The following is a 19,770-nucleotide window of genomic DNA, read 5'->3' on the forward strand; positions in this document are numbered from 1 at the left end:
AGTAACGATTTTGCATTTTCATGGGGATCATTAATAGTGTGATATTTTGCAGTCCATAGTTTAATAATGCAACCTGCCCTGCCAGGGAGAATATTGGAGAATTCTCTTGGTTACTAGTGTTCGCAGCTTCATCAGGGGCAATAGCTACATCCTGCGCTACGAAGGAGAGAGTAGGGTTCTCTTGGTTATTATTGTTCGCAGCTTCATCAGAGTTAGTAACTACAACCTGTGCTACAAGGGAGAGAGGAAGCTTCTCTTGGTTATTGCTGTTCGCTCCTTCATCCATCTGAATTTCTCCTGAAGAAAGGAGTTTCCCAAGTTTGCTTCTCTTTGATTACTCATTTCCTCATTAATCCTTGAAGGATCCGTTTGAGAGTATCCAAATTAGACTCGTTAAATATATTCGGAATGACTAGATTGTGATCTAGAAGATCAATGTCAATAGTATCCTTAGTGGAATTGAACTAAACAGCTAAGTCCTCGACCAAGATTAGGAATATTCGGGTTGTTTAAACTTCCATTTCTCAAGTTTGTTTCTATTTGGGGTCAGGGTAGTAGGCTTATTGAACATGGATGTCGAAAGAGCCATGGGTCTAGGAGCCGATAAGAGATAAAGGTTACAAGACTATGAAAGAGGCTTATGTATGGTATGGAAATCTTTGTTAGGATTATCTAAATTTCTAATCTTATCTTTTGTTAGAAGTAAGTTTGTTTTTAATCTTGTGCTGGGGTGGCTTAATCAATAAGAAGATTGTTACAAAAGCACAAACTTATAAAAAGGCAAGTATGCGTGATGCAAGGAACAGGTTATACTTAGATACTCTTAGCATGCTTGGTTAGAGGGAGTGAAATAGCCGTTCCCCTTTTATTCTTATTATCTAACTATTCTTGTAGTCTTTGAGAAACCTGAAGGGCCATTATCAAGGAGATTAGAGTAATGGTTATTCCACACTTGGAGAGTAGACAAAAAAATTATTATTGTACAAAATTACCTTTCATCAGTTTTAAAAATTATCCTTTGATATTAGATCTAATTGGTTCATTTTTCACATTTCCTTTCTCTCTCTATCTCCCTCTCTCCTTCTTTCTCTAGATTAAACTAAAATTTTACTATAAATTATGAAAATTAATATTTTAAATTTTAAAATTAAATTAAAATTTTAATAAAAATTATAATACTTAATATTTAAAATTAAATTAAATTTTTAATTATAAATTTTAAATATTTTAAAAATAAGTAATAAAATAAAATAATGGTATTAATTATAAATTATTAATATTTTAAATTAAATATAAATTATTAGCATTCTAAAAATAAAATAAAATAAAAATATATAATCATGCTAAAATTTTAAAAAATAATTTAATCATATTTTCAATAAATTATTAAAAAATAAATATTTTAAATTAAAAACAAATATTATGACAAAAGATATTTTTGTTTTTTTTTTATCACATATTCCTTTGTTATTTCAAAACTACTTTTATGAACCAAATATTAAAATAAGTCATAATAGTCATTTCTACCCTATTCCATTTCATGAACCAAAGTATATAATAATTTTCTTATCTTATTTTATTCTCACGAAACAGAATAACAAAAGGCCTTTTTGTTTTTTTTATCACATATTCTTTTGATATTCTAAAGTTACTTTTAGCAATCAAATATTAAAATAAATCATAATAATCATTTCTATCCTATTCTATTTCATGAATCAAAATATATAATAGTTATTCTTATCTAATTTTTATTCTCACAAAATAACTATTCTATTCCCTCTTTATTTCATTCCGCGAATTAAATATACTTTCTCTTTCTCTCCACCATTATTGATATTTTATTGATTTACATATGGAAGAGAGAATAAATCTTCTATTACCTCCCATCATTATGCAACAACTTTTTTTTTTACCAAAAACCTATGTTTTGTAGTATTTTTTTTGTCAAAAACCTCGGTAATTTCTTACCATTTTGCAAGTCTAACATTTCTTTCGTAGACCTAATTTTCATTTTTTTTTATTTTGTATTAAATCTATTGATTCAAATCATTTAAAAAATTTATTATGGAAATAAAAAACTATCCGGAAACAATTCAAGAAAAAAAAAAAAACCGGCAACCAACAGACTAACAACATTAATAACTAATTAATGTCACTATTATACATTATTTTTTTAAAAAAATTATTAAATCATTTACCTCTCCCCAAACCATCAGATCCATACAGCTACAAAGTAACTATAGTTAACCTATAATTATGAACTCTTTGGTGAACACGCTTAACTCGCTAACATCAAAAAGAAACACTTCAAATTATTTTTTTTCAAAGGCAATAGCTATTACTATAAAAGAGGGTCAGAGGTGAACCAGTGCCCTCAAAGAGTCTGTACAAAGCTTCCAGCTGAAGCCAAAAGGGAAACAAAAGTTCCTCTCCAACTGCAAAGTAAAAAGGCTGCGGGGGAATCACAAATCATAGCTACAAATATAAGCAAAAAAATTGAATTACACGAGATGGAACTAGCCGATGACCATGAAGAAATCCGGTTGACGAAGAACGTCAGATTTTGCCAAGTTGTCGGCTATGTCGTTTGCACTCTTTAGGATGTGGGTGAAACTCCAATTAATGAGATTGCTTTTAAATGACTAGATCTGAAATACGAAAGGTCGCATTCTCTATGCTGCTTAATGAAAGCAAAAATGAAATTAAAAAAGAAAACCTATTTGGAAATATTTTCACCTCGTCTAAACTTATTGACTACTTGTCAATTTAAAAAGAATGTTCCATGGAATTTATGCTCCCTCGGATGCAATTGCAACATTTTTACCCATACTTCTCCACTCGAAGCAATTGTAATGTTTAAGGAATTGAATTCAATTATAACATGAAAAAAATTAAAGAGACGATCTGATTTTCATGACATATAATTTTTGCTGCATTTTATTTAACTGAGCACGGTGTTCTTTATGAAGTAAATTTTTTTGAATTATAAATAAATAGTAAATTGTTAAAAATTTAATTATTACTTTATAATTGGTTGAAGTTGAGTATTAGCATATTTTAACTTCAAATCTATCATACATGAAAATCATATGATTTTCAACAAAGTATAATTAAGTGAAGCTAAATGGCATAGAACAAAGTATAATTAAGTGAAGCTAAATGGCATAGGTGAAAATGAGATTGAGTTGAAAAAACTAATAAAAAATAAGATTGAGTTGAATTTTTTTATTTAAAAAACCAAGTTTTTGAAACTTTAGGTTTTTTTTAATTGGAGGAAGGGGATTCGAACCTTACTCTTTAATTAAGAAAATCATACACCAACCAACGAACCAAATACTCAATTACAAAATTTTAGTTTGACAAAAATCATTAGTCTACGTTCTAAGGGCATTTTAATCAGAATTTATTTGTTGCAACTATGCTATTACTAAATACATTCTTACCCATTATAATTTTTATACATTCAAAATCTACCCTTCACTATTACATATGCAAATTAAAGATGACAACAATCTATTATCTTAATATTCAATTATACTTTTCTATTATAATTATTATCAACATTCACATATTTAAATTTTGTTTATTAATTCCAGACACACGGCATATAGTTATATTTACAATATGAAAAATAATAGTAAATGAAAAACTAATGGAACATACAAGGTCTATTCTTATCGGAATATATATCACTCCAGGAAGAAAAATGTGTGTTTATATAACCCAGCAAGTCGAACAACCAGAAGAAAAACCCAGCCAATTGAAGAAGAAGAAGTGGCAATTATAAAGAAAAGTGCCAGAGGGAATCGCTGAGGAAGAAGACGAAAGAAGGAAAAAAACCTAGCCAGTCGAGGAAGAAGACTCTCGGTCAGAACAAGGGACATTTTTCCAAATGAAGGATAAAAATGGTAGATCAGTTTTTTAACTTTCCAAAATAAGTTGCAATCTGAGATTGTATCGATTTTTCATTAAAATTACATTATTTTCATGAACTGTAATGTGATTACAATATAATGATATATAAAATTGATTTTATTTCTTAATCAAAACGTTGTAATATAATTTAAAAACTCATATTATAAGAACTTTTGAAAAGATCTCTCTTACCAAAGGCTCGGATTTTCCAATAGAGAGATTAACTTAAAATTGTTATGTTGATGGAATGTTTGAGAATCATACACGAAGTTGAGTTCCAAAATTAATGATGTTGCTGTATATCTTGAGACAAGATTTGAGGTGGTTATTTTGTTTAGATTGTTTTCAATATCCTTTTGTAGTTTGGGTGTTTCATTTTAGAAGAAAGTCAACGTATTCTTCAACGGGTCTTTGGAAGATATCACTTGATTTGTGTATTCATCCTTATTCTATTGTAAGCTACGTCTAGTCCTCAGAAGTTGCAATCGGACGGGCGTCGGCCTCGTGCAACTCTCGTTGAGGTCCCTTCTATGAAACGTCTGTTGTATCTTAATAAACTTCCTTCGCCTCCACAGCCGGCTCAATAATCGTAAAAGTTAAAGTTAAATATTTAAATGAGATATTTTTATTATAATTAAAAAAATTATTAAAATTTTATTTTTTTAATCTTTTGATATGTAAAAGTTTTAATTAAACTTTTGTATTATAAATTGAAAAAAATATAATTGATTTTGTATATAAAAAATAATTATTAAAAATTATTAAATATATATTATCTTCATCGATTGAAAATAAGAGAAATAGTTGATAATTAATAGTATTATAAGAATTGAGAAATGATAAAAAATTAAAATTTATTAAGCAAAAATTTAATCTAATTAACACTTTATAACCCTTTTATTGTGTGCCTTTTATCTTCACAACTTATATAACAAATCAAATCTAGAATTACTTTCTCAAATTCATATTTTCAATCATATAACATTCTTTTTTTCCAAAAACATTTTTTAATAAGTTTTTTTTTAATTGGATGAAAGGGGATTTCAACATTATTTTTGAAAAAGAAGATGATACACCAATCAATAAATCAAATACTTGAGTGTAAAAATTTTCTTCTAAGTTACTTGAGCTTTACGAACCAAAATGGCAAATCAGCTGCCAGCAGGAAAAATCTTTCAAACAGCTTATAGGGTAGGGAGGATGATTCTATATTTTATTGGCTACGTTTCCTAGTCATTAGTGTTTCACAATTCATCATTTGGTTCCATATTCAACAAATTAAGCAGATGCAATATTCTTTTGGGAAATTAAGCAGGCTAAGAAAGAAAATTAAAATTCTTTACTTATTAAATTATATCAGATTTATATTTAAAATTTTTCTTATATTTGAAGTTTTAAAAATATATTAATATTATAAATTTTATGTGCACATTCTAGAATATATAAAAATAAAAATTTATTTTTTCTGAAAGGCATAAAAATAAAAAATGTTGATAACTATTTTTTGGGCGCTAGAGGATATTAATCTATATTATTCTTAAATTGTCTTTATTACTTGATTTTCATTTTTGAAACTTTTATTAAATAGAAAAACACATATGGATGAAGAGTCGAGTAGTTTGCACTTTCAAGCCAAAAACATAGTTATTAAGTGAAATAAAGTCATTACTTATAAAGTTAAAAGAATCATCTCATTTCTTATTCTTTACACTTATAAAACGTAAAATTGATTAATTATTGAAAAAAATTTATTAGAAAATGAATATATTAATAAGGAGAGGCATTAATCATAGTAAACAAAGCTACTCCACCAAATTCAAGGCGCTATTCATTTATTGCTCTAACTTATAAACTAGGCATCCACCATGTGAAATGTTTCCCGCAACAGCAAAAAGAGTAGTCTGGCCGATGATCAACACCATATGAAGAGAATATTGTATATTTCCAATACAAATGGATCGAAGAAGGAAAACGTTATCTTTAAATAGCCTAAATCTCCCACCCTTGCTTGAACAGCATAGCTCTATATAGGCAACTCTCTTCACCACTTGCTCCTGCAGAATTGCAACCGCTGCTTTGCTTTAACCAGCTCAGGAGTCAATAGTTTTGGTTATTTTTCAATCTTGTTCAATGGCTAACACCAATAATGAAGTCGTTCGTCCGTTGGTCAACTTTCCCCAGGATATATGGGGTGATCGTTTTCTATCTTTTCCATTCAATAGCTTGGTAAGTGACAATAAGTGTGCCTCATACTGCAAGTGCATATTTCTAGTTTTTTCTACGGTATATATATATAGAAGAAGATATCTCATTTCTTGAACCTTACTTTTAGGGTACAACTTAATTAACCCTTTATAACTTCTGTGTATTTGCTTACATATAGGACTTTGAATTATACTCTAAACAAGTGGAATCTATGAAAGAAATGGTGAAGGACATGTTAATGGCTTCTACAAGTGAACCAATAGAAAAAATGTTTCCGATTAATTCTCTGTACCGCCTGGGAGTTTCATACCACTTTGAAAATGAGATTGAAGAGCACTTAAATCTTCTTTTCGATTCGTTACCTGAACACATTGAGGATAACGATTATGACCTGTACACAATTGCAGTCATATTTCAAGTTTTCAGGTTCCATGGTTATAAAATGCTTTGTGGTAAGTGCAATCCATTATGTATGACTGGTAATTAATGCAAAATTTAACTGAGTTAGATTGGTGAAATCATTCTTTTTGGTGATACTATTCTTAAGAGAGCTAATTCAAATATGGTGGATTTTGAATCACAGATGTGTTTAGCAAATTCCAGGATGGTGATGGTAAGTTTAAGGAAGCACTGATTAGTGATATCAAGTGCATGATAAGCTTGTATGAAGCTAGCCATTTCAGAATGAATGGAGAACTTATTCTAGATGAAGCCCTTGCTTTTACAACAAAGCACTTGGAATCCTTGGCAAACCAATCAAGTCCCCATCTTGGAGAATACATTGTAAATGCCTTGTTCCGACCCTACCATCACGGTATGCAAAGACTTGAAGCAAGGCAGTACATCTCTTTCTATGAAAAAGATGAATCAAGGAATGATGTATCACTCAAGTTTGGAAAATATGATTTCAACCGGATACAGTTGCTGCTTCAACAGGAACTAAGCGTCCTCTCAAGGTGATTAATTTTAGCCTAGTCCCAGGTTTTCCCGTTCTTTTTCATATCCAATATTCTGAATCATTATTTGTATTGCAGTTGGTACAAAGAATTAAACCTGAAGTGCAAGTTTCCTTACGCAAGACAGAGAATCGTGGAGTCTTTCTTCTATGCGCTTGGGATATATTTTGAACCATGCTATGCTCGTGGGCGCAACATAATTGCTAAACTCGCAGCACTTGCTGGTATCCTGGACGATGTTTATGAGGCATATGGTTTATATGAAGAACTTCAATCTTTCACAGATGCTATCCAAAGGTTTGCTTATTTCTTTGTGTATATTATAATAATAATAATGGAAAAGGGATCTTTAAAAAAAAAATAATGGAAAAGGGAGAATATACATCAAATAATATTTTCAAAAAAAATTTTATCTGATATATATGTCGTGTAAGAACTCTTAAAGAAGAAATGTTAATTTTCATTTCCTTCCTTATTCAAAATCATATTCGTCGTGTGCTTTCTGATCACTTGCGAGTAAATTCTTATTGTTCAGATTTGATATTAGTGCCATGGATGAACTGACAGCAAACTACCAGAAAATCCTGTATGAGACTATCCTAGATGTTCATGATGAAGTGGAGAATCAGGTGCGTAAGGAAGGAAGATCCTACAGCGTCTCTTACACCAAAGATGAGGTAAAATTAATTTAGACCCACCGAGCTTTCTTGCAAAGGAGATCACCCCTTCTCCTAACATTACATTTCTTATGTTGCCCGTGCTTTAATTCTTGTATCTTTAACTGTTTTTTAGTTAAGTGCTGACATTACCTGAATTTTACGGTTAACTTTCATCTGATGATGGGAACGAATTAGTTCAAGAAATTCGTGATAGCCCACCAAGTTGAAGCCCAATGGAGGCATGAAGGACATTTCGCCAACATTTGATGAATATTTGGAAAATGGAGAATATTCATGTGGAGCCGTTTTAGCAATGACTCAGATCTTGATAGGAATAGAAGAAGCAGACAAAAGTGCATGTGAATGGATGATAAACAATGATAACAAAATTCCCAAAGCTCTCCAAATATCTGGCCGTCTCAATAATGGCATTGTTACTAATGAGGTAATTAGTCTATAACAAATTTGTGTTTTAATCAATTGTTTGATTACTTTAAAGCTTTGAATTTTGCATTTGAGTATTTAATTCAAAAATTATATGTATTATCATCTTCAAGAAGTGGATTCAAATTTTCTTCCTTCCAAAAAAATTAAAAAAAAAATTTGAATTTTTGTTTATATAATCATGTCTTTCCAATTGACGTATGGGAATCCAAATTTTGAAGGACGAGGAAAAGAGGGGATTTGCTTCTTCATCCGCTTGCTACATGAAGCAATATAATGTTTCAAGACAGGAAGCCATTAAAACATTTCGAGAAAAACTTGCGGTTAGATGGAAAGACATCAACGAGGGTTGCATGAGGACGACGCCTGTCCCGCAGCAAATTCTCAGGCGAGCACTTAACTATGCACGCCTACTAGATTTTGCTTACAGGGATGATGATCAATACACAAAGCCAGAGTTATTCAAAGATGGTATCACCAAAGTGCTCATTCATCCCATACCCCTTTAAGAATATGTTCACTTCTTTTTATCTGTTGCCAGAATTTCTATGCATATTATGTGTTTGGCATGTTAATTAATTTATTTATTTATTTTTAATAAAGAGAACAATGGACTCTGTCACCTATTGATAACATCTCTCAACAGTTTCTTCCGGGAGCTGTTACCCTTTGTTTAAGATGTAAGTTTAATATATTTATATTTTATTTTGTTAATTTTTATATAATATCATCTCTTTCATATATTTTTAATGTCATATATTTTATTTTCATTTCTTGTTATAATTTTATATATTTTATTTTTATTTCTTTAATATAATTTTTGTATATTTTATATTTTATTTTAATTTCTTTTACCTATATTATGTAAATTTTAATTTATTTTATTTTATTTTTAATTCTTATATTATATATTTTATTTTAATGTTTTTTATTTTAGTTAAAACATTACAAAATGTTTTTAACAAAGTTTTAAAGTTGAAAGATAAAAATATTTTTGACAATATTGCAGAGTGTAATATAATGTGATTATATTGGTTTTAGACTGCAATCACATTACATCTTTTAACTGTAATGTGATTGCATTGTAATCTTACATTATAGTGGTTTATTGTAAAACAAACACTGCAGTGTAATTTATTGGATACATTGGAGGGAATGTACTTTCGCTTCCCTCATACCAAATACTACTTAATTGCACCTGCAAAAAATTACAACTTTTGTGATTTTCATAAGAAATAAATTAAAATAAAAATACCCATTTCTTTTCTAGTTAAAAGTGACCGTGATCAATTGGGCTTGAATGATATTTTTAAAATTTTAATCTCAATTTATTTAATAATTTTATTTTGGATTATTAACAATATTTTTATATTTTATAATTAAAATGAAATAATTAATTGCTGACTTATTCACCAAACTTCTTAAGGTTTTCATTTTTTATACACCAAGCTAGGCATTCAAAATCTTCATACTATAACTTGATGGGGAGTATTAGAGCAATATTTTCTCTTAATTAGATCTTAATAATCTTTACATTTATCGCAAATCCATTTTCTTTACATATGTAATCAATCTCTTGAACATGTATTTTACTTTCTACTGAATATAAAACAGAATGATTTAATTCCAACTAATTGTAGTCATCTAAAAGATAATAAGCAATATCAGTTCATCAATTACATTAAAATAGCATCTAAAAACCAAACGAATATATGATTCTTTAGGTTTTCAGATGAGCCATTAATTAATTTATTAAAGTTTCAATCATTGCTCTCTTTTCTTTCATATTCTTTTGACCTTCTTATATTGAAATCTTTTCTTCATTTCCGTTGCATTTTTTTTGGGCTTTAAAGAAATTAAAAGATCAAAACCCAAATGCTTATTAAAACGGGCCAATAAGCTTAGAAATGAAGGAAGCCAGCCCAACTTATATTTGTCTGTACGGCTAATTCAAAGTCCAACTTCCCTTCTCTCTCCTCCCTGTGTCCAGACCCATCGTCCCCAGCCGACTTATCCTCCTCGTTTAAACCCACCACTTTCATCTGTCTATGTTTCCTTTTTATTCTCTGATTCCGTCCAGCCTCGGATCAAAACGGAAAATAGCCTCGTGACTCACGACACCCAGGTTAGAGCTACGCCTCTCCTCTCCTTTTCTTTTCTTCTGTTCCTCTTATTATAACTTAACTAAATTGCTTGTATGAACAATTGCTTTTTTTTTTTTTTTGTGGGTTTAGGCTAATATCTCTGGTGGCTTGATGAGGTAACTTAAGGGAAGGCAGTCAAAAACAAAAATGAAGTCGATTCAGGCTAATAACAGGGCCTTACCTATTAACTGTCCACATTTGTTAAAACCGCAATTCCTGCCGTCTTATCCGTATGTTGTATGTTTCAATGCTAAGCTTCCAGTTAGCAACTCCTTGAAACTACTAGCAAGAGCATCCCCATGTCAACAACAATTTGCTCCTCTGTTAAAGCACAAGAGATATGCATCTTTGTCGAAATGCCGGCAAGGAACTCCCCTTTGCAGACTAGGAGGTGAAGATAAGTCGGCTGGTGACAATGAGGTACTAAAGCTTTATCTTACCTTAGTGTTTTTTTTTGGCATAAATGCTCAATATATGTTTAAATGGTGGAGGGAAGAAAATGCTGCTTGAAACATGTTTTATTATGTATATAAGCTCAAGTCATATGTTTGTGTTCTCTTTTTCTTTTTTGGGTGGATGTATTATATGTTGAGAAGTTACTTGGTTCGAGTATTAGAATACCTTAAGTCAGATTGAAATGCCACTTGCGTTCGACTTAAACTTGATGCTGATTACATTGAGTTTTGAGTTATTAACCAAGTCAAGTTCGAGTGGGTTTGGGTAGCTTCACTCGCTCACACTCCTAGGGTTACACCAAATAACATTTGCCCTCGCACCCTATACATCTAATATTATAGGTTCACTCTGCATCTTTTAAAGTTGTAATTTTTCATTTCCGACAATGATGGAGAAATTGACATAGAGATCCCTTCTATGATCTGGCCAGAGAGCTAGACTGGCTCCACTGAAGGTTGAAATTCAAGTAGAAAATTGATTGGCTTTAACAGGGCTGTGGCAACATGAATAAGTATTTGGTTTGGGTGGGTGCGTCATGTTTTATTTGCTTAAGCAATTTTGCTTTGAATTTTTATCATATTCCACGGTTTTATCATTTTTTCACATTTTCTTTTAGATGGTCACAATAGAAAGGATCGATATCTTTGTATCTTGCATTTCTTTACTTATGTAGTTCTATTTCCCCTTTTTATCTTTTGATAGAAAGAAAATTATGTATTTTCTATCCCAGTACTATTGTTTTCTGAAACTGCCTTTCAGGATGGACTCTTAGTTTTCTCCCCTTTGGTTTTGTGGTGTCTTTGCAAGTTCTTTTCTGCCAACTAGAAGAATGGAGTCTTTAATTTTATTACTTTAACTGATGGAAGTTTGATGGAGGCATGCAGTTCTAGAATCCTGTTCACTAGTGGACGAAATGATTGAGAGAAAACTAGATGGCTGCAATTTTTTGTCGTGTAAAATACAGTTTTAATACTTTAGTGTGGAACCTAATAATGTGATTGAATTTCTTTATTTTGTTATCAGGGTTCACCTTGGAAAGCTATTGAGAAAGCTATAGGGAACTTCAGGAAAGAACAGTCAGTTGAGGATGTATTACGGCAGCAGATTCAGAAACAAGAATACTATGATGAAGGCAGTGGCAAATATCCACCACGTGGTGGAGGCGGCAATGGTGGTGGTGGGGATGGATCTGGAGGGTCAGAGGATGAAGGCCTTTCTGGGATCTTGGATGAGACCCTGCAAGTGATCTTAGCAACCATTGGCTTTATATTCCTGGTAAAAAGTGTTTCCTCTTTATTTTCTTTGACTCTCAGGACATAACCTCTCCTTTTCATTTTGCTGTGTTTGATTCTCAATTTTATATTCCTGGTGAAACCGGATAAAATAATGGCTTCAGTTAATCAATCACATTTTTGATAGGGGGGCTGAGGGGCATCCCTTCTCTCTTCATCGTGCCTCCCCACTCCCCTTTCATACAGATACACACATTCACACACATGGCTTCAATGCATGGATTATAAGTTCTCAAATAATAGATTTATTACTTTGCAACTGTGCTAAATGTTGGGAAGATAACATAGTAAATTTTTCATCTTTTTCTTTTTCTAAAACTGATGCTCTGAAGACTATATTTGCTTTTTATTTACATAGCATAATATAATCTTGTTTTCAGAATACATAGCCAAGCTATAACTTTTATGCATTATAAAAAATTCATTAATCCCCCCTTGTTTCAAGCTTTTACATGTAACTTTCATGTATTTACTCAAAAAAAAAAAAAAAGCTTTTGTTATACTCTGGTCTGTTTGTCATGAAAAATTCCTTTTTCTTTCATTCTTTAACTTTATGTGATATAATGGATATCATGTATGTATTTATGCATGTGTCTGATTAGTGCAAGTGTTGTCTAGAAAATGGTGTCCAATCCTATGTATTTCTGAAATTTTTGGCTTGATGATACCTCCTACAGTATGTTTACATCATTACTGGTGAGGAGCTTGCTCGGCTAGCGAAGGACTACATTAAGTTTCTCTTTGGAGGAAATAAAAGTGTTCGTTTGAGGCATGCCATGTACAAATGGAGAAAGTTCTTTGAGAAGCTGACTGAGAAGAAGGAGTATGATCAATATTGGTTGGAAAAGGCTATCATCACTACCCCGACATGGTATGACATCCCCGGCAAGTACAGACGGGTCCTCAATTCTTATCTAGAATCAGATGATGACGATGATGATGATGATGATGATGATGAGTACTCCTAAGTTCTGATGTAATTATCTTTCTGATCCTGAAAGATATTAGTGAGAATGTCATTCATGACTGTTTGTGTTTCTGAAAATGTTAGTCATTAACGAAGATCATCAATTTTGATAATAAATTGTTGCGTTTTGGAAAAACTTCACTGTGTATAGCAATTGAACAGCAAGGATAGATGATGATTATGCGCAATGTTCAGTCATTGAATAGAGCTGTAACATCGGATATCACGTTTTTCAACAATATTTGGGTTACTATGAAAAAGGAAAGCCTTTGGGGATGACCCTACCATAATATGCTAGGGCATTTTATTTTTAAACAGCGGGTGAAAGCCTCCCAAGTTATCTAGAACAGATGGAGCTTGAATGTGCTCAGGTGTTACTTTTGATTGTGAATGTGTGTATCTCTTGTTTAGAGAGTTGGTTGTTTGATTTGATGGTAAATGTGTTTTTTTTATCTAAAAAAGAGTTTGATTCCATCAAACATGGATCTTGGATGGTGGAGAAATTTCTAACTCAATCTGAGATGATTCAAAATACTAGCAACGATTGAATTGATCCATCCTCCTAATGGCTATCTGCAAATGTAAGGACCAAAGACTATAATGACAGGGCATTTATAGAAGATAGGTAACATTCTTCCCATGCATCGGTTTCATGCACTTCTTTAATCATTTCATTACGATCGTCCATTTCATGTAAGTCTGGCCGATCAACGATTATGATGAGAAGGGATAAGAGATCAGGACGACTTAGAATATCACCTCACCAATCACCATCCTGTGAGAATATAGACAGTACTCAAAGCCAAGACAAGACGTTGCCCCTTGTGCATTCGTTGTAGCACATTACACATCCCCGAAGTATAGGATTACTCTCTCTCAGGCAGCTTGTAATCTCGTGCACTCCCTCTTGAAGAGATCACTTGGGAAATTCATCACTCTATATGCGAACCGTCAGATGAAGCCATTAAAAAGAATCAGAGTCCCATGATTGGTTCTGTGCCGACTTTTGAGCTGCTGTACACTTTTGTTTCATCTTTCATTTTCTTCTCTCTTCCATTTTGTAAAAATACTGAGCCTTGCAAATTGAAAAAGTTGAATCTTCCTTCCTTGAAGGTAAGGAATGTTATCATTTGTTTCTTCTTTTATTTGTTTGATCATACTTTGAATGCTATAATCGGCGTTTTTACTGTTGCATTGATTCTTACATATCCTTTTTCTTTTCTTTTGTCCTTTTTGTTCGGCTTCTTGTTCCATGGTGAAGCTCTTTACTTTGAATGGGATTTGGGTTTTCTTTTCTTTTATTTTCTCTCTGTTTTCAACTGCAAGTTTTAATTTTTTTTATAAAAAAACACAGTGTATACACTACTTTTAAAGGACTTGCATGTTTGGTTTAGTGATTGGTTGATTTTTGCATGGTTAACTTGTTAATGCTACTTTGTGTATATTAGCTGTATATCATTCATCCCACAAAGATTTTGGTCTTCTTTCTAACCTTTTTCTTTATTTTCTTATTTTAATATGGAACTTTTTGTTGATGGAGACTGTTGATTCAGTTTGGAACTTTTATTTTATGTCTTTTAGACCTAAAAGTTATATGAAATTTCATTATGAATGTGATCAAAAGGGTATGTATATATATATATAGTGTGGCAGGGAATGCTTAAACTCGTTCAGTAGCTGTTTGTTCATATATTAGCTCCACTAAGCCATAAGCCTTTAAAGGCTATTATGTTAGGGTGCAATTTTTAAGTAGCCTGCTCCATGCTCTTTGCCCTTTTCCAAATGAATTACATTGCTACAAGTTATTAATTTCAGAATTATTGCATGTCCATGTTTTACTTATTTGGTTACTGATAAGTTTGAGAAAATGAAGAGAGTGTCAACTCGACAGGATTTAGATAAGGGGAATTGTTTGTAGATTCTTTAGAATAGTGTTGTTGTTTCTGATTGCAATATATATTACTCATTTTAGATTACTGTTTAAACTTTAAACTGATTCTCACTATTTTCCTTTTCCATATTCTGTTTGATATTTTTTAGAAATAGTATGTGAATTTCTTGAATTTGTGCTTTAGGAAATGGTTAATTTAGGAGACCTGAACAATGACATTCCCTTTGATGTGCTGTCTCGGTTGCCAACAAAGTATATGCCAAAATTAAAGTGTGTTTCTAAAGGGTGGAACCGCCTTATATCTGACCCCACTTTCATGAAGGTTCAATCCCAAAAGAGAGAACCACTATCAGGCTTCTTCTTCCAACAGAAGTACCAATGGTGCTATGATGACATAACTACTATCAGCTACAGTCCTGTTGAAAAGCAAGATGCTGAACTCCATAAGACAGTATTTAACTTCCTTCCTGAACATGTTGTGGTGCTGGCTTCATGCAATGGTCTGGTGTGCTGCCGCAGCTGCTTCCCCTTTCATGACTCTTGCCTATACATCTGCAACCCCTTGAACAATGAATGGTTAAGGCTAAAATGGGATGAACCTGACAAAGAAAACAGCTTTGCTTTGGCATTTGACCCATGTCAAGATCACATAGGCACATCAACCAATTTCAAATTGATCAGAGTGAAGCAATTTGAAACTAACAAAGAGGCCTTATGCTTTTCATTTGAAATATACTCTCCGGATAAAGGGGCCTGGAGGAAATCAGAGGAAATCTGCAAGTGCAATAGCAATCTGTACAAGAACAGAGGCATTTTTACGGAAGGGGTTTTGCACTGGTTGACTGATGGCGACGAAGTGCTGACCTTCAATGTGGAGAATGAACTATCATGGTTGGTATCTGTTCCACTTCCAGCCAGTGAGTTCAGGAGCATCCCAGAAGCGTGTATTGGTGATTCTGATGGCAGGCTGCATTACATCCTGGTGTCTGAATATGGATTTCAAGTGTGGTTTCTTGAAGATTACTTTGAATCCAGGTGGTCCCTGAAGCTTTGCAAAACTCTGGAGGAAATGGATGAAGAACATTCACAGTTCCTTTATAATTTGCGTGAGAGAGTAACACAACGGTTGGCAGTTGACATGGAACCATGGATTGATCCCCTGGCCTTCAAAGATGGGTATTTATTAATGAGGGTTTCTCGAAAGATCTTGCTATATAATATTGAGACAAACAAGCTGCAGCAAGTATGTTATCTTTCCAAGTTGGGTACCAGTTCCATCTGTTGCACAGTGCTTCCCTATACCTTAAGTTTGGTTCCCCTAAATCAGGCATAAGAGACCCTTTTTCTTTGTCCTTGTTTATCTTCTGTTGGTTAGGTGGTTGTTTATATATGGATCTTTTGATCAGATTCCTCCCCCACAACAATGGTACCTATCAACATTTTCCTGCCAATTCTATAGGATTCTTCAGCGTACTAATCATTTTTAACCAATTGGAGATTCAAGTGATTCTCCATCTTTCCCACCCCCCAAAAATCCATCCTTTCATAAGCACATTGAACTTATTCACCAAGTACCTAATTATAAACTTAATGCAGTTTGACGCGTTAATGCATCCATGCCTGCCATTGTACTGATACAGAATAATATGATCTCAAAAAGAAAATAATAATAATAATAATAATTACGATTTAAAAGAAAGTGATAGAATGTGTAAGAAAATATCAACTTTTGTGTTGATAACTTTTACATCTTTACACTTTTAAACCAAGCAACGAGAAAAGGTTATTCTATATATATATATATATATATATATATATTAGTAATAATGATATCAACATTGGGCCAACCAAATTTTATAGGGAGTTCATAATTACAACTAAAAAGTAATGGTAGCAAACAAATGTTTCGCCTAGCTTTAGTTTTCCAACCCACGAGGCCGCTGTTCTATTTCAGCGTAAGAACTTTCCACAACCATTTCTCAATCCTAGAAGAAAACCTTTGCTCCAAATTCTTAACTTCATGCACCCAAACCTCAAACTTGCTTCATGGACAAGCAATCCATGCAAAATTCATCAAAGGCTCAATCCCGCATTCTCTTTATCTCCAAAACCATATCCTCAACATGTACTTAAAGTGCGGAGACCTCATCAACGGCCACAAACTGTTCGATGAAATGCCTGAACGCAACGTGGTGTCATGGTCAGCGATGGTTTCTGGCTTTACCCAACATAGGTTTTACAACGAAGCTCTCTCTTTGTTTGTTTACATGATGAGGGATGGAAACTCAAGGCCTAACGAGTTCACTTTTGTTAGTGTTCTTCAAGCTTGTTCTTTGCATGAAAGTTTAGCTTTAGCTTACCAAGCTTACGCTGTCGTTTTACGTTTGGGGTTTGGGTCGAACGTGTTTTTAGTCAATGCTTTTCTGACAGCTTTGATGAGACATGGGCAAAAAGAGGAAGCTTTTGAGGTTTTCGAGAAGTGTTTAAATAAAGATATCGTGACTTGGAATGTTATGTTAAGTGGTTACTTGGAAAGTCCTTGTTACGAATTGCCTAAGTTTTGGGTTCAAATGAACAATGAAGGAGTTAAACCTGATTGCTTTACTTTTGCAAGTGTTTTAACTGGCTTGGCTTCTCTTGGTGAATTAAACATGGGTTTACAAGTGCATGGTCAAACGGTTAAGTCTGGTCATGGTGGTGAAATTTGTGTTGGGAACTCTTTGGTTGATATGTATATAAAGAGTCAAAGACTTTTTGATGGATTGAAAGCTTTCAATGAAATGGGTGAAAAAGATGTTTGTTCTTGGACACAGATGGCGGCTGGATGGTTAGAGTATGGGCAACCTGAAAAGGCATTGGAAGTTATTGGAGAAATGAGGATGATGGGTGTAAATCCCAATAAGTTTACTCTTGCTACTGCTTTTAATGCTTGCGCTAATTTGGCTTTTCTGGAAGAAGGGAAGAAGGTTCATGGGTTGAGAATTAAACTTGGGGTTGAGATTGATGTTTGTGTGGATAATGCATTGATTGATATGTATGCAAAATGTGGTTCCATGGATGGTGCATGGGGTGTTTTTAAGGTCATGGATGATCCTTCTATTGTTTCCTGGACGACAATGATAATGGGGTGTGCGCAAAATGGACAAGCTAGAGAAGCTCTTAAGATTTTTGATGAGATGATTGTGAAGGGTATAAAACCAAATTATATTACGTTTGTTTGTGTGCTTTATGCATGTAGCCAAGGAATGTTTATTGATGAAGCATGGAAATATTTCTCTTCCATGACAAGTGACCATGGTATCTCCCCTGGTGAAGATCATTATGTATATATGGTACATGTACTTGGTCGTGCTGGACATATTAAAGAAGCTGAAGAATTAATCTTTTCAATGCCGTTTCAGCCAGGTGCATCGGTTTGGCAAACTTTGCTTAGTGCTTGTCAAGTACATGGGGATATTGAAACTGGGAAGAGAGCAGCAGAGCATGCAATACATCTCAACAGAAAGGATCCTTCAAGTTATGTGTTGTTATCAAACATGTTTGCTGGATTCAACAATTGGGATGATGTGGGCAAATTGAGAGAACTAATGGAGACTAGGGATGTAAAAAAAGTACCTGGATCCAGTTGGATCAAAATAGAAAAGGACTGCTCAGTACCTCCAGCACCCAAGTATTTATTTTATTGAAGTCTGATTATTTGAGTTTTGTTCTTGATGAAGTACTTGTAAGTATGGAACCTAAAACCAATTAGTAATAGATAGAGGCTCACCAAACTTTAACTGATGTCTGATGACACGTCAGTTAAGAAACTCCAGAAAGGAGTGATCCAACTTCAAGACCCAGGTCTAAAATTTTTCTACATCTAAGTTGATGTGAACAGTTACAGGCTTAGTTGCAATAGAGGCAACTCGTAAGGCTACTGCCACTTGCTCTATATCTCCTAGAAAGCATAGATCAGGGCATGTTTTCAGGCTTTACAAACTGAAGTTGTGGATACAGGTACCAGGTAGCACAGCAATGCAAAATGAGTATGCAGGTTATTTAGAGATGATTATAGGTCTTATGAAGTATCTGTGTTTTGCCCCTATTTCCTCCAAACAGATGTACTCAGCAGAGGCAATCTCACCACTGTGCCAAACTAACCCCAGTTATGGAGACAGCAAACAGACGTGTAGACTAACACAAACAAAGCTCTTTGCTGGTGCAAAAGGAAAAAGCTTTGCAGGAATTACATCTTTTCTATTGTATTTTTTGGTCAAGCAATCATTTTATATATACATGTTGAAATTCATGTCAATTTCATGTTGTAGCAGCTATTCAGATCAACTCAATTTGGAAATGGTTTTATGGCTTACTAACGCCATGTATGCATTCTTCCTTTTAAGTTCTGCACCCATGATTCTCACTTGTGAACAAGGACTTCTTTCTTTTTCTTTTTTTTTTTTTTTCTCTTTGATCGAAGGATGGTTTAAGCCTTTATGTTTGGAAGAGTTTCTTTTTGATGCTCCAACTTCCATGCTCTAACCTGACTTGAAAGCACGATGAATATCGCATCCAAGTATTAGGTTCAATGGATCATTAAGTATTTGGTCTAAATTCAGCAAAATATTCGAATATTTGATTTAATGATAAATATATATATTTTATATTTAAAATAAGATTTAAATCTCTTCTAATTAAATAACAAAAAAATTTAAATTTAATGATAAGTATATGTTCAAAGAATCAATTTGAATTATTTTATGTTAAATAAAAAAAATCAATATCAAAACTCAAACATTTGATACAATAATGGCATGTTTATTTATAACATATTTAAAAAGAAGTATCAATGGGGTTTT

At 32.9% G+C, this 19,770-nt stretch overlaps 2 protein-coding genes and 2 pseudogenes across 5 annotated transcripts; all 4 read left to right on the forward strand.

Annotated features, from left to right (window-relative positions):
• The first annotated feature begins 6,045 nt into the window (after positions 1–6,045).
• LOC18590304 (putative terpene synthase 6) lies at positions 6,046–8,932 on the forward strand (annotated as a pseudogene).
• Positions 8,933–10,144: 1,212 nt separating this feature from the next.
• Positions 10,145–13,174, forward strand: LOC18590305 (uncharacterized). The gene is made up of 4 exons (XM_007015735.3): positions 10,145–10,304; positions 10,414–10,743; positions 11,803–12,054; positions 12,749–13,174. Exons 2-4 carry the CDS (start codon positions 10,471–10,473, stop codon positions 13,037–13,039), a joined length of 816 nt encoding a protein of 271 aa, XP_007015797.3. The 5' UTR covers positions 10,145–10,304; positions 10,414–10,470; the 3' UTR covers positions 13,040–13,174.
• A 606-nt stretch (positions 13,175–13,780) lies between these two features.
• On the forward strand, positions 13,781–16,370 carry LOC18590306 (F-box protein At5g49610-like). 2 transcript variants are annotated; one of them, XM_088810326.1, is made up of 2 exons: positions 13,781–14,151; positions 15,252–16,370. In XM_088810326.1, exons 1-2 carry the CDS (start codon positions 14,023–14,025, stop codon positions 16,260–16,262), a joined length of 1,140 nt encoding a protein of 379 aa, XP_088666452.1. In that variant the 5' UTR covers positions 13,781–14,022; the 3' UTR covers positions 16,263–16,370. The 2 variants fall into 2 exon arrangements, with proteins under 2 accessions (XP_088666452.1, XP_017982541.2); XM_018127052.2 differs by having other exon boundaries at positions 13,782–14,151; positions 15,114–16,370.
• A 390-nt stretch (positions 16,371–16,760) lies between these two features.
• LOC108663183 (pentatricopeptide repeat-containing protein At4g33170 pseudogene) lies at positions 16,761–19,323 on the forward strand (annotated as a pseudogene). Of its 2 annotated transcripts, XR_016028216.1 has the most exons (2): positions 17,106–17,238; positions 17,360–19,323. The product of XR_016028216.1 is annotated as a pentatricopeptide repeat-containing protein At4g33170 pseudogene, transcript variant X2 (transcript). The 2 variants fall into 2 exon arrangements; XR_016028215.1 differs by having other exon boundaries at positions 16,761–19,323.
• The last annotated feature ends 447 nt before the right edge of the window (positions 19,324–19,770 follow it).

The sequence above is a fragment of the Theobroma cacao genome, chromosome 9 (assembly GCF_053813885.1).
Source record: "Theobroma cacao isolate CCN51 chromosome 9, ASM5381388v1, whole genome shotgun sequence".
In the NCBI taxonomy this organism is placed as follows: Eukaryota; Viridiplantae; Streptophyta; class Magnoliopsida; order Malvales; family Malvaceae; genus Theobroma; species Theobroma cacao.

Bases quoted from the DNA above. Each gene is read 5' to 3' on its own strand.
- LOC18590305 (XM_007015735.3), top strand. From the start codon at position 10,471: ATGAAGTCGATTCAGGCTAATAACAGGGCCTTACCTATTAACTGTCCA. The intron at 10,744-11,802 runs GTACTAAAGCTT...TTTTGTTATCAG, and splicing joins AGTCGGCTGGTGACAATGAG to GGTTCACCTTGGAAAGCTAT. The intron at 12,055-12,748 runs GTAAAAAGTGTT...TACCTCCTACAG, and splicing joins CCATTGGCTTTATATTCCTG to TATGTTTACATCATTACTGG.
- LOC18590306 (XM_018127052.2), top strand. From the start codon at position 14,023: ATGATTGGTTCTGTGCCGACTTTTGAGCTGCTGTACACTTTTGTTTCA. The intron at 14,152-15,113 runs GTAAGGAATGTT...TTTGTGCTTTAG, and splicing joins TGAATCTTCCTTCCTTGAAG to GAAATGGTTAATTTAGGAGA.